The following is a 12966-nucleotide window of genomic DNA, read 5'->3' on the forward strand; positions in this document are numbered from 1 at the left end:
TGGTGGCGCAGTGGTTAAGAACTCACCTGCCAATGCAGGGGACACGGGTTCAAGCCCTGATCCGGGAAGATCCCCCATGCTGCGGAGCAACTAAGCCCGTGCGCCACAACTACTGAGGCTGCGCTCTAGAGCCCGCGAGCCACAACTACTGAAGCCCACGTGCCTAGAGCCCGTGCTCTGCGACAAGAGAAGCCACCGCAATGAGAGAAGCCCTCGCACCGCAACAAAGAGTAGCCCCTGCTCACTGCAACTGGAGAAAGCCCGCACGCAGCAACGAAGACCCAATACAGCCAAAAATAAATTGAATAAATAAATTTAAAAAAAAAGAACCATGGGTCCATGTTTCTATTTTTTTTCTACCTTTAAAGTGCTTACAAGGATACATGACAGACAACAATTGTTGTTCCAGATGATTAGCTGGAATCTTCCAAATACTCCAGATTTCAGTACGGCCACGAAACCAATAATCCTGTTTTCCAAACTCCACAATCAATATTGCTTTTACATCATGACTAAATCCACAGTGGGGTCAGGGGCTCATATGTCCTTTTACTTATTTTTTTTTACACCAACCTTAAAGTGTGAAAGAGCTTTTCATTAGTACATAAAAAGAGAAACACATGTTAAAAATTAGCATGCCTTTTTGTGCATGGTGTTAGGGAGTGTTCTAATTTCATTCTTTTACATGTAGCTGCCCAGTTTTCCCAGCACCACTTCTTGAAGAGACTGTCTTTTCTCCACTGTATATCCTTGCCTCCTTTGTCATAGATTAGTTGACCATAGGTGCGTGTTTGTGTTTTTTACGTTTTTTTCTCTGTAATTGATTTCTAATCTCGTAGCGTTGTGGTCAGAAAAGATGCTTGGTATGATTTCAGTTTTCTTAAATTTACTGAGGCTTGATTTGTGACCCAAGATGTGATCTATCCTCGAGAATGTTCCGTGCGCACTTGAGAAGAAAGTGTAATCTGCTGTTTTTGGATGGAATGTCCTATAAACATCAATTAAATCTATCTGGTCTATTGTGTCATTTAAAGCTTGTGTTTCCTTATTAATTTTCTGTTTGGATGATCCGTCCATTGGTGTAAGTGAGGTGTTAAAGTCCCCCACTATTACTGTGCTACTGTCGATTTCCTCTTTTAGAGCTGTTAGCAGTTGTCTTATATATTGAGGTGCTCCTAAGTTGGGTGCATATATGTTTATAATTGTTATATCTTCTTCTTGGATTGATCCCTTGATCATTATGTAGTGTCCTTCCTTGTCTCTTGTAACAGTCTTTATTTTAACGTCTATTTTATCTGATATGAGTATTGCTACTCCAGCTTTCTTTTGATTTCCATTTGCATGGAATATCTTTTTCCATCCCCTCACTTTCAGTCTGTATGTGTCCCTAGGTCTGAAGTGGGTCTCTTGTACACAGCATATATATATATATGGGTCTTGTTTTTGTATCCATTCAGCAAGCCTGTGTCTTTTGGTGGGAGCATTTAATCCATTCACGTTTAAGGTAATTATCAATATGTATGTTCCTATTACCATTTTCTTAATTTTGGGGGGTTTGTTTTTGTAGGTCTTTTTCTTCTCTTGTGTTTCCCACTTAGAGAAGTTTTTTTAGCATTTATTGTAGAGCTGGTTTGGTGGTGATGAATTCTCTTAGCTTTTGCTTGTCTGTAAAGCCTTTGATTTCTTCATCGAATCTGAATGAGATCCTTGCCAGGTAGAGCAATCTTGGTTGTAGGTTCTTCCCTTTCATCACTTTAAATGTCATGCCACTCCCTTCTGGCTTGTAGAGTTTCTGCTGAGAAATCAGCTGTTAACCTTATGGGAGTGCCCTTGTATGTTATTTGTCATTTTTCCCTTGCTGCTTTCAATAATTTTTCTTTGTCTTTAATTTTTGCCAATTTTTTTGCCAATTTGATTATTATGTGTCTTGGCATGTTTCTCCTTGGGTTTATCCTGTATGGCACTCTCTGTGCTTCCTGGACTTGGGTGGCTATTTCCTTTCCCATGTTAGGGAAGTTTTCAACTATAATCTCTTCAAATATTTTCTCAGGTCCTTTCTCTCTCTTTTCTCCTTTTGGGACCCCTATAATGCGAATGTTGTTGCGTTTAATGTTGTCCCAGAGGTCTCTTAGGCTGTCTTCATTTCTTTTCATTCTTTTTTCTTTATTCTGTTCCGCAGCAGTGAATTCCACCATTCTGTCTTCCAGGTCCCTTATCCGTTCTTCTGCCTCAGTTAGTCTGCTATTGATTCCTTCTAGTGTAGTTTTCATGTCAGTTATTGTATTGTTCATCTCTGTTTGTTTGTTCTTTAATTCTTCTAGGTCTTTGTTAAACATTTCTTGCATCTTCTCGATCTTTGCCTCCATTCTTTTTCCGAGGTCCTGGATCATCTTCACTATCATTATTCTGAATTCTTTTTCTGGAAGTTTGCCTATCTCCACTTCATTTAGTTGTTTTTCTGGGGTTTTATCTTGTTCCTTCATCTGGTACATAGCCCTCTGCCTTTTCATCTTGTCTCTCTTTCTGTGAATGTGGTTTTTGTTCCACAGGCTGCAGGATTGTAGTTCTTCTTGCTTCTGCTGTCTGCCCTCTGGTGGATGAGGCTATCTAAGAGGCTTGTGCAAGTTTCCTGATGGGAGGGACTGGTGGTGGGTAGAGCTGGCTGTTGCTCTGGTGGGCAGAGCTCAGTAAAACTTTAATCCGCTTGTCTGCTGATGGGTGGGGCTGGTTTCCCTCCCTGTTGGTTGTTTGGCCTGAGGCGACCCAACACTGGAGCCTACCCGGGCTCTTTGGTGGGTCTAATGGCCGACTCTGGGAGGGCTCACGCCAAGGAGTACTTCCCAGAACTTCTGCTGTCAGTGTCCTTGTCCTCACGGTGAGCCACAGCCACCCCCCGCCTCTGCAGGAGACCCTCCAACACTAGCAGCTAGGTCTGGTTCAGTCTCCTATGGGGTCACTGCTCCTTCCCCTGGGTCCCGATGCACACAGTACTTTGTGTGTGCCCTCCAAGAGTGGAGTCTCTGTTTCCCCCAGTCCTGTCGAAGTCCTGCAATCAAATCCCGCTAGCCTTCAAAGTCTGATTCTCTAGGAATTCCTCCTCCCGTTGCCGGACCCCCAGGGAAGCCTGATGTGGGGCTCAGAACCTTCACTCTAGTGGGTGGACTTCTGTGGTATAAGTGTTCTCCAGTTTGTGAGTCACCCACCCAGCAGTTATGGGATTTGAGTTTATTGTGATTGTGCCCCTCCTACCATCTCATTGTGGCTTCTCCTTTGTCTTTGGATGTGGGGTATCTTTTTTGGTGAGTTCCAGTGTCTTCCTGTTGATGATTGTTCAGCAGTTAGTTGTGATTCCAGTGCTCTCACAAGAGGAAGTGAGGGCACGTCCTTCTACTCTGCCATCTTGAACCAATCTCCTAATCTCTTTAATACTAGTATCTTTCCCCCTTAAGTATGGAATCAGTCTAAACAACCAGTTCTGCTATAGACTGAACGTCTGTGTGCCTCCAAAATTCATATGTTGAAACCTAATGACCCATGTGACGGTATTTGGAGGTGGGGCCTTTCGGAAGTGATTAGGTCATGAGGATGGAGGCTTCATGAATGGGATTAGTGCCTTTATAAAAGAGACTCCAGAGAGTTCCCTTACCCCTCATGCCATGTGAGAGCACAGCTAGAAGATGGTCTATGAACCAGGAAGTGGGTCCTCACTAGAAATCAAATCTTCCAGAGCCTTGATCTCAGACTTCCAGCCTCTAGAACTGTGAGAAATAAATATCTGACATTTATAAGCTAACTGGTTCACGGTACTTTATTGCAGCAGCCCCAACTGACTAAGACAAGCTCTTATATGAGTTATTCACAACCCTGGTTTGAAGACATCCTAGGATCTCTCTACAATGTTTTTAAATAGCCTATTTTACTCTGCAGAGGAATTGATATGGCTTAAAGAAAATAAACAGAATAAAATAATGAGTTACAAGCAAAGCATCAGGAAAAGGGGAAAATGTAAAGCAGGAGGAAAAGAACAAACATAACTAAGTTATCTTAACAGATTTCATGAAAAATCCCCAAGTATCTCAGACAAAACCAATTTGAATTCACTAGAATTACTGCTTAAATAAGCCCAAAATAACATCTACCACTTCTTGAGGATTAACATATGCTGGATGCCTTACACATATCACTGTATTTAATTCTCAGAACAACCTGCATTTTACAAATGAGGAGTCTGAGGTTTAGAACAATTTTAACCCACTCAAGGTAAACAGCTGTTAAATAGGCAGATATGAGATTTAAATTTATGTCTGTCTGGCTTCTCAGCCACCACATTCTGCTGCTCACCTTATGTCAGATCCCACTTTATGGAAAAAAAAAAAAGACAGAATATAGTGAGATAAAATAAAGAATAATATCTCAAAATTCCCTGAAGTCTAGAAATTACTAACCTATGATATTCAAGAGTAGCAGAAAGAAATCAGGTATTCTAAAAATAACTATAAATAAGTGGTGTTGATGGTATCATGGTGAGCATAGCTGCCTTCCAAAAATAAATATAAATGGCTTTGACCTCCCACCTCAAGGCTCCCCTCTCTCCCATGTCCAGTTCCATCCTACGTACCAGAACTTGATTAACCTTCCTAAATTAGCACAGTTTGCATATCATTTTCTTGCCTAAATCCTTCAGTGGCTCCCTACTGTTTGATCAGGAGCTGGTAATCTTTTCTGTAAAGGGCCAGATCGTAAATATTTTTGCCCATGTGAGGCTTAGGATCTCTGTTTCAACTACTCAAGTTGGCTGTTAGGCACAAAAGCAGCCATAGACAACACATAAATGAATAAGTATGATTGTACTCCAATAAAAATTTATTTGTGGACACTGAAATTTGAGTTTCATATAATTTTCATGTGTCACAAAATACTATTCTTCTTTTAATTTTTTCAACCATTTAAAACAGCTTATAGGTCTCTAAAAACATGTGGTGGGCTGGATTTGGCCCACAGGCCATAGTTCACCAATCCTGGCTTAAGACCGTGTAGCATTTGCCCAAAGCCTGAAAGAAATAGCCAAAATTAGATATTCAGTGAAGGTGTCTTCTTTTTTTAAAAAAATCAGTCATTCATTCACCATCTCAGAGAGATAAGAAATACATGGGGAGAGGAAAAGGGAGAAGAAGACCTACTCCCAGAAGCCAAACACTTTGATTATTCTGACTGAGTCTGAGGGGAGGGAAAGGTGAGGTTTTCTGGAGTTGAAGATGCTATGACTTTCTCTGCAGGAAGAACTCATTTAACACTGTTTGGATTCCTAGTCTCCTGGGAACTTTATACTAATTAAGAAAATCAAATATTTTGATCTAACTTTAACTGCACAACTACAGATAACTTAAGGGAAAAAAATCTATTTCTATCTTGTCTTTTTGTGAAAGGATTTGAAGCACCCTGTAAAAACAAACAAACAAGAAACACATACAAAACAATATATGCTAGCATTAAATATTGAGTCAGACAAGTATATGGGTTGGAAAGGAAGAAATAAGTTGTTATTTGCAGACGACATGATTGTACATAGAAAACACAAAAGAATTGGGACTTCCCTGGTGGTCCAGTGGTTAAGACTCCACACTTCCACTGCAGGGGGCGTGGGTTCGATCCCTGGTTGGGGAACTAAGATCCCACATGCCATGTGGCGCAGCCAAAAAAAAAAAAAAAAAGAATTTATAGACAAACTATTAGAATCAATAAGTGAATTCAACAACCAAGATGAATACATGGTCAAAAACCAATTTGATTTCCATATATCTGTAATGTATAAGTAGAAAATAAACTTTAAATAACAATACTATTTATGAGAGTATAAAAAATCAAATACCTAGAAATAATCTAAGAGACATGTAAGACCTCTACACTGAAAACTGTAATACATTTTTTTCAATAAATTAAAGATTCAGATAAATGGAGTGATCCATGTTCATGGATTGGAAGATTCAATATTGTAAAGATGTCAACTGTCTGCAAGTGGACCTACATAGTCAGTGCAATCTCAATCGAAATCACAACAGGTTATCTTGTGGACTTTAGCAAATTAACTCTAAAATGTATATGGAAATGCAAAGATCCAAAAATAGGCAATACAATGTTGAAGAAGAACAAAATTGAAGGACTTACTCAACCAGATGTCTAGACCTATTGAAAAGCTATAGTAACTAAGACATTATGGTAGTGGTACAAGAAGAGACAACAGAAAAGAGACTCCAGACATAGAGCCCACCTATATATAGTCACCTGATATCACAAAGGTAACACTGCAGTGCAGTGGGGAAATAATGGTTTTTTTGATAAATGGTGCTGGGCTAACTGGATATCTACATATGAGGGGAAAGAAGTGTACCTTGATCCCTATCTTATACCATAAACAAAAATCAATTCCAAGTGGATGGTAGATCTAAATGCGAAAGGTAAGACAACATAGCTTTTAGAAAAAAAGCAGAGAATATCTTCCTGATGCTGAAATAGGCAAAGACTTCTCAGAGTACAAAAAAGCACTAAGCATAAAAGACAAATATATGCATAAATTGACTGAATGATTACATTAAGACTAAGAATCTCTGTTCATCTAAAGACACTATTAAGAGTGAAAACACAAGCCGCAGAGTCATAGAAGATATCTATTGTATATATATATACACACACACACACACACATATATACAACAAAAGACACATATTCAGACTATATAATGAACTTATAAAATTAATAAGAATTAATAATTGTTAAGAAGGACAGTCAACCCAATAGAAAAATGGGCAAAGGACTTAGTTACTTCACAAAAGAAAATATCCAAATGCCCAGTAAACATATGAAAAGGTGTACAATTTTATGAGTCAACAGGGAAACTATAATACTATACTACTACATAGCCACCAGAATGGCTAAAATGAAAACAACAAACAATATCAAGTGTTGGTGAGGATAAGGAGCAACTGTAACTCTCATACACTGCTGATAAGAGTATTATTTGGGACAAATGCTACGGAAAACTCTTTGGCAGTACCTACCACAGCTAGACGTATGTATAAATTATGACCATAATTTCCCTCCGAGGTACATCCCCAATGAAAGTGTGTACATGTGTTCACCAAAATAGATGTGCTAGAATGTTCTTAGTAGCACTATTTGCAAGAGCTCCAAATTGGAAACTACCCAAAACGCCCAACAACAGTATAAAGAACCATGCTATATTCATACAAAGGATTATTATACAGCAATGACAACAAATTATAACTACATGCAATAATATGGATGAATTTTATAAACAATACTGAATAAAAGAAGTCCAGACACAAACGAGCACATACTATATGATTCTACTTACATAAAATTCAAAAATCTATGATGTAAAAGAACAGTGGTCATCCTTAAGGGAAAGGTAGTGTCTAGGAGGGGGCATGAGGGGAATACTGAGAAGCTGGTAATGTTCTGTTTGTTGATCTGGATGCTGATCACACTTAACGAAAATTCATCAAGCTGTATACATTTATGATTTTGGATGTATGCTGTGATTCAATAAATAGTTCCAAAAAATCAGAGCATATAGAAAACAAAGGTGGAAAGATAAGATGAAACAAAGAGCAAAGTTAGTACATGAAAATAAAAATGTATGCTTAATGCTCTAGATATTTGGCAAGAGTAGGGCACAAATGTGTTTCTGCTTAGAGCCAAGGCAAACAGGACAATACAATCAGTTAAAGAATTCACAGTGCCCATAGATAAAAACAAGCCAATTGTGCTCACGAAAAACAAAATTATTCTTAGAACTGGAGTCTGAAATTTCTCCTGAGTGTTCTCAGAGAGATGTTGTTTGACAGTGAACCTATGTCCTCAACCACCTCCTATAGTAGAGGCCTCAGTGAGTGACACAATGACTTTCTCCACAGGCTGATGCCATAAAACCAAAACACAACGCAAGGAGAGTAATCTGGGGTCAAGAAGTAGGATGGGAAGAGAAAAACACTACAGTGTAGGTGTACTACAATCTGATGGTCTGGAGAGATGTACAAGAATGAATGGTCTACATATCATCCAGGCTCTCTCCCTTAAATAGTGTTTCTCTAAAGCAAGCTTTTGATAAGCACTGCCTGACAGTGAGTTCAAGGTCACACTCGCTAAGACAGGTACCCACAGTCCAGCTATTGGAATACGTCATTAAAACACTGAGGAATGGGGAACAGGAGATATAGCGATTCATTGGAACAGTCAGTGGAATGAGAGTTGGACGGATAGCCTCTAAAAGGCTATCAAGGGAAGTTGATAGGCAGAGTAACTATTATATTATTATTCGTGTTTCTATCACAAATACAAGAAAGAAGATCTGGTTTTCCCCACAGCATGTTTTAAGCCAGAAACTCTATAACCCACCCTCTTGAAACAGATCCAATATTGTAGCCACCCTCCTCAAAAATTTTTAGTGGCTACCTATGCCTACTGGATAAACTTCAAAGTTATCAGCATGGATATCAAGCCCTTTATGTGGGCTAATTCTGCCTTCCCAGTCTCATCTATTATCTCTTGCTACACACCCTATGATCCAACCACATCTCATCACTCAGTGGTTTCCAAACATGCCATAGAGTCTCAGACCTCCTCTTGCTTTTGCCTATGTTCTTCAGGACCTGGTAGTTTCTTGTAGGAAAAGAAGAAATCAGGTGTCCAGAGTTTGTGGCAATGCCCTCTTGTGTCTGGCACCTTAATGCTTCTGTAACAGGATTATTTAACTGTCTCTATGATTCCTGCTTCCTATAAACTCATCCTCAGCCTCCATGTCACAGGACTGAGCCCTAACCCTGTGAGCCTGTGTGTGCGGTCAGTGAGTCACTTACCCTACAATATGGCTCCTTCTTTTTTATGTCCTCTTGCTGGATCAGCCTCAGGTCCTGGACACCATTCTGCAGGCCTCTCTCATACAGGGCTTGAAGTCTGGGAATTTCTTCTTGTTCAACAGCTACTATAAGCTTAAAAAGATAAAGAACATGAATAGAGTTAAATATATCATCAGCTATGATAGATAAAATCAATAGAAAATCATAAATTAGTGTATGATTCAAATTGGGTTGATTTTTTAAAACTGTTTTTGCTTCGTGTATCTACTTCTCCCTTTCTTCATGACTTCACTTTCTTCCTCCACCAAAAAAATTTGTCTTAAGACTGCATTAAAACAAAGGTGAGATGTAGCCTCAATTGTCACATCTGCTATCACAGTTGCTACATGCACCTTGGCCAGAAGTATCACCATCACTCCCTCAATTCCAGAGGGGAAAGAAGCACAGGTTGCTTAGTCTTTACATTAAAAACCAAACAAAAAACAAAAGTAAAACAAAACTAAACAAAAACCAGTACATCAGAAAGACAGGCAATATTCAGTATAATGGAATATCACTAACAGAAAACTATTTTATTTTTTGGAATAAAGTACATTTCAAAGTATTTACTAATGCATTCTGTTGCAGAGGAGAAAAACAGAAAATCCATCAAGACTCTTTTTCTATTTATTTCTGGGCAAAGTATCTGTTTGAGGTAGTTTCTTACTTAACAGCTACCAGCAAAGGAAAGCACAGATGATGTTCACAAGTACATTAGAATTCAAAAATCACTATTTCATAGCAAGGAGTCAACCGAGCTCCATAAAGTAATACTTCTAATCAAGGTGTAAAGGTTATTTAAATCAACAAATAATTAACCTTAAAAATATATGTGGAATCATAGGGCACTATCAAGAAAGTGAAAAGATAACCCACTGAATGGGAGAAAATACTTGCAAATCACTATCGCTGATAAGGCTCTAACATGCAGAATATATAAAGAACTCTTTAGAAACTCTGTACAGACTTCCAAATATAAAATAAATAAGTCATAGGGATGTAATGTACAGCATGGTGACTATAGTTAATAATTGTGTATTGCATATTTGAAAGTTGCTAAGAAAGTAGATCTTAAAAGTCCTCATCACAAGAAAAAAAAATCTTTTTCTTACTGTGAATGGTGACAGATGTTAACTAGACTTATTGTGGTGATCATTTCACAATACATACAAATATCAAGTCATTGTGTTGTACACCTGAAACTAATATAATATTATATGTTAATCATACCTCAATTTAAAGAAATAAAAGGACTTCAAACTTTGAAAAAAAAAAAAAAAAAAGAAGTTGGGGAGGGGCAGACACTCAGAGGCTCAAATCAGTGACTGCACCAGGAAAACTCTGAAATCAGGTCATTAAGTCACATTGACACCGTTGTGGCCTGGAAGCAGCAATCTGTAAATTAATACCTGGAGCTGAGCTGAGATGGGTTAGAAGCAATGATGTGATTTGATGTGAAGAGGGAATATGAAGTAGTGTTCAGGGCTCCAGAAAGTAGGTGTTACAGAGCTCAAAATCATCCTATGGGTTGGCATGGGGCATGGTATGTTTCTCAAAGGTGGATGTTGTGGATGTTGTCTGGTTCCTTCGGCTTAAAGGATTAAAAAAAAAAAACAAACTCATAACTCAACCATAAAAACTGTAAATACAGTTTTATATCTTGCTTTTTTTACTTAACACTATATCAGGACCATTTTCCCACATCATTAAAAAAAAAATCTTCATAGCATCTTTAATGGCGACAATGAACTTTTATTCTTAAAAATTACATGAAGAAGAGTTATAAGGAAATATTATGAACAGCTGTATGCAACAAATTAGATAATCTATATGAAATGGGAAAATTCTTAGAAAGACACAAACTTTTGAAACTGACTCAAGAAGAAAAAGAGTATCTGAATAGACCCATAACAAGAAACAGAATTAGTAACTGTAAAGGCTCAGGCCTCATGAATGCTACCAAATGTTTAAAGAAGAATTAATACCAATTCTTCATAAACTCTTCCAAAAAACAGAAGAGAAGGGAACACTTCCTAATTCTATAAGGCCAGTTAACACTCAAACGAGACATAGATATCAAAAGAAAACAAAACTGCATATCAATATCCCTTATGACTATTGATATAAAAATTCTGAACAAAATACTAGTATATTGAATGCAGTGACATATAAAAAGGATTATATACCATGACCAAGTGGGATTTATTGCATGAATGCAAGATCTATTTAACAGCCAAAAGTCAATTAATGTAATAAATTCATATTAATAGAATACAGGACAAAAACCACATGACTGCCTCAAGAGACACAGAAAAGGCATTTGAGAAAATCCAACACCTTTTCATGATTAAAATCAACAAACTGCAGGTAAAAAGGAACTTCCTCAGTCTGATAAAGGGCATCTACAAAAAACCCACAGCTATCATTATACTTAATAGTGAAAGACTGAATGCTTTCTCCCTAGAATCAAGAACAACACAAAGATACCCACTTTCACTACTTCTATTCAACATTGTATTAGAGATTCTACCCAGGTAAATTAGGCAAGAAAAAAAGTAAAACTATTTTATTTGCAGATGACATGATCCTGCACATAGAAAATCCTAAGGAATCCACACACACACACATACGAAAAACTATTAGACTAAAAAATGAGTTCACCAAAGTTGAAGGATAAAGATCAATATACAAAAATCAATCATATTCTATACATTAGCAATGAATAAACCAAACTGAAATTAAGAAAACAATTCCCCTCACAAAAGCATCAGAAAGAATAAAATATCAAGGAATAAAATTACAAAAGAAGTGCAAGACCTGTAAAATGAAAAATTTTTTTTAATTGTTTAAAGAAATTAAAGAAGATCTAAATAAGTGGGAAGACATCCCAAGTTCATGGTTTGCAAAATTTAATACTGTTAAGATGGCAATATTCCCCAAACTGATCTATAGATTCAATATAATCTCTAACAAAAATCCCAGCTGCCTTTTTTGGAGAAACTGACAAACTGACCCTAAAATTCACATGGAAATGCAAGGGACCCAGAATAGCCAAAACACTCTTGAAAAAGAACAAAGTTGGAGGACTCACACTTACTGATTTCAAAAAATAAAGAGCTACAGTAAACAAGATAGTGTGGTACTGGCATAACGATAGACACACATCAATGGAATGGAATTGAGAATCCTAAACAAACCTTCTTACATTTATGCTCAACTGATTTTCGATACAGGTGCCAAAACAATGTAGAAAGAATAGTTTTTTCAACAAATGGTGCTGGGACAACTGGATATCCACATGCAAAAGAATGAAGTTGGAACTCTTCCTCACACCATATACCAAAATTAATTAAAAAGTGAACCTACGCTGGAGGAATACGTGTAGGGGTAGAAGCTCTGCTTCTGGTGGTGGGGTCTGGGGAAGGGGCAGTAGGCCATCTGCAAAGGTGGTAAGAAGCACCTGAAGCAGCCCAAGAAGCAGGCCAAGGAGTTGGATGAGGATCATAAGGCATTCAAGCAGAAACAAAAAGAGAAGCAAAAGAAACTTGAGGAGCTAAAAGCAAAGGCTGCAGGGAAGGCCCTCCTGGCGACAGCTGGAATTAAGAAATCTGCCAAAAAGTAAGCTGTTCCTTGTGCCAAAGGCAATGGTGATTCTTAATTCCATTCCTGTTTAAATAACTGGATTCCCTGCCATAACATCTGTTGCCACCTATAGTTAGAACGAAGTGCTGTCTTGAAGCCTGCTGTACATTTAAGAACAAACTTTTGTTAAAGTTTAAAAAAATGAAATCATACAGTGGTTCATCTTCTCTTTAGTTCTTCTCATTCAGCCATTTCTACCTTAGCTGTGAGGTCAGAGTAAACCCAGCCCAGAATCCTGCCAAAGTCTGTTCTTCAGTCTTTGTTCTAGCTCCAATTCTATAACATTCAGAATTAAACCAACTCATTTGGGGGAAAAAAACGATCACAGATCTAAACATCAGAGCTAAGGTTTTGACATTAGAAGAAAATGTAGGGGCAAATTTTCATGATCTAAGGTTAGGCAATGATT

At 37.8% G+C, this 12966-nt stretch overlaps 1 protein-coding gene across 5 annotated transcripts in view; it reads right to left on the bottom strand.

Moving 5' to 3' along the window:
* The window catches only part of L2HGDH (L-2-hydroxyglutarate dehydrogenase), a 48619-nt gene that overhangs the window by 25684 nt on the left and 9969 nt on the right, over nt 1–12966 (bottom strand). For all 5 annotated transcript variants that reach the window (XM_061180815.1, XM_061180817.1, XM_061180814.1 and 2 more), the window contains one exon: nt 8877–9008. In XM_061180815.1, coding sequence (XP_061036798.1) covers nt 8877–9008 — 132 coding nt within the window. The remainder of the gene's footprint in view (nt 1–8876; nt 9009–12966) is intronic.

Source organism: Eubalaena glacialis, chromosome 2 (genome assembly GCF_028564815.1).
Source record: "Eubalaena glacialis isolate mEubGla1 chromosome 2, mEubGla1.1.hap2.+ XY, whole genome shotgun sequence".
Taxonomy (NCBI): domain Eukaryota; kingdom Metazoa; phylum Chordata; class Mammalia; order Artiodactyla; family Balaenidae; genus Eubalaena; species Eubalaena glacialis.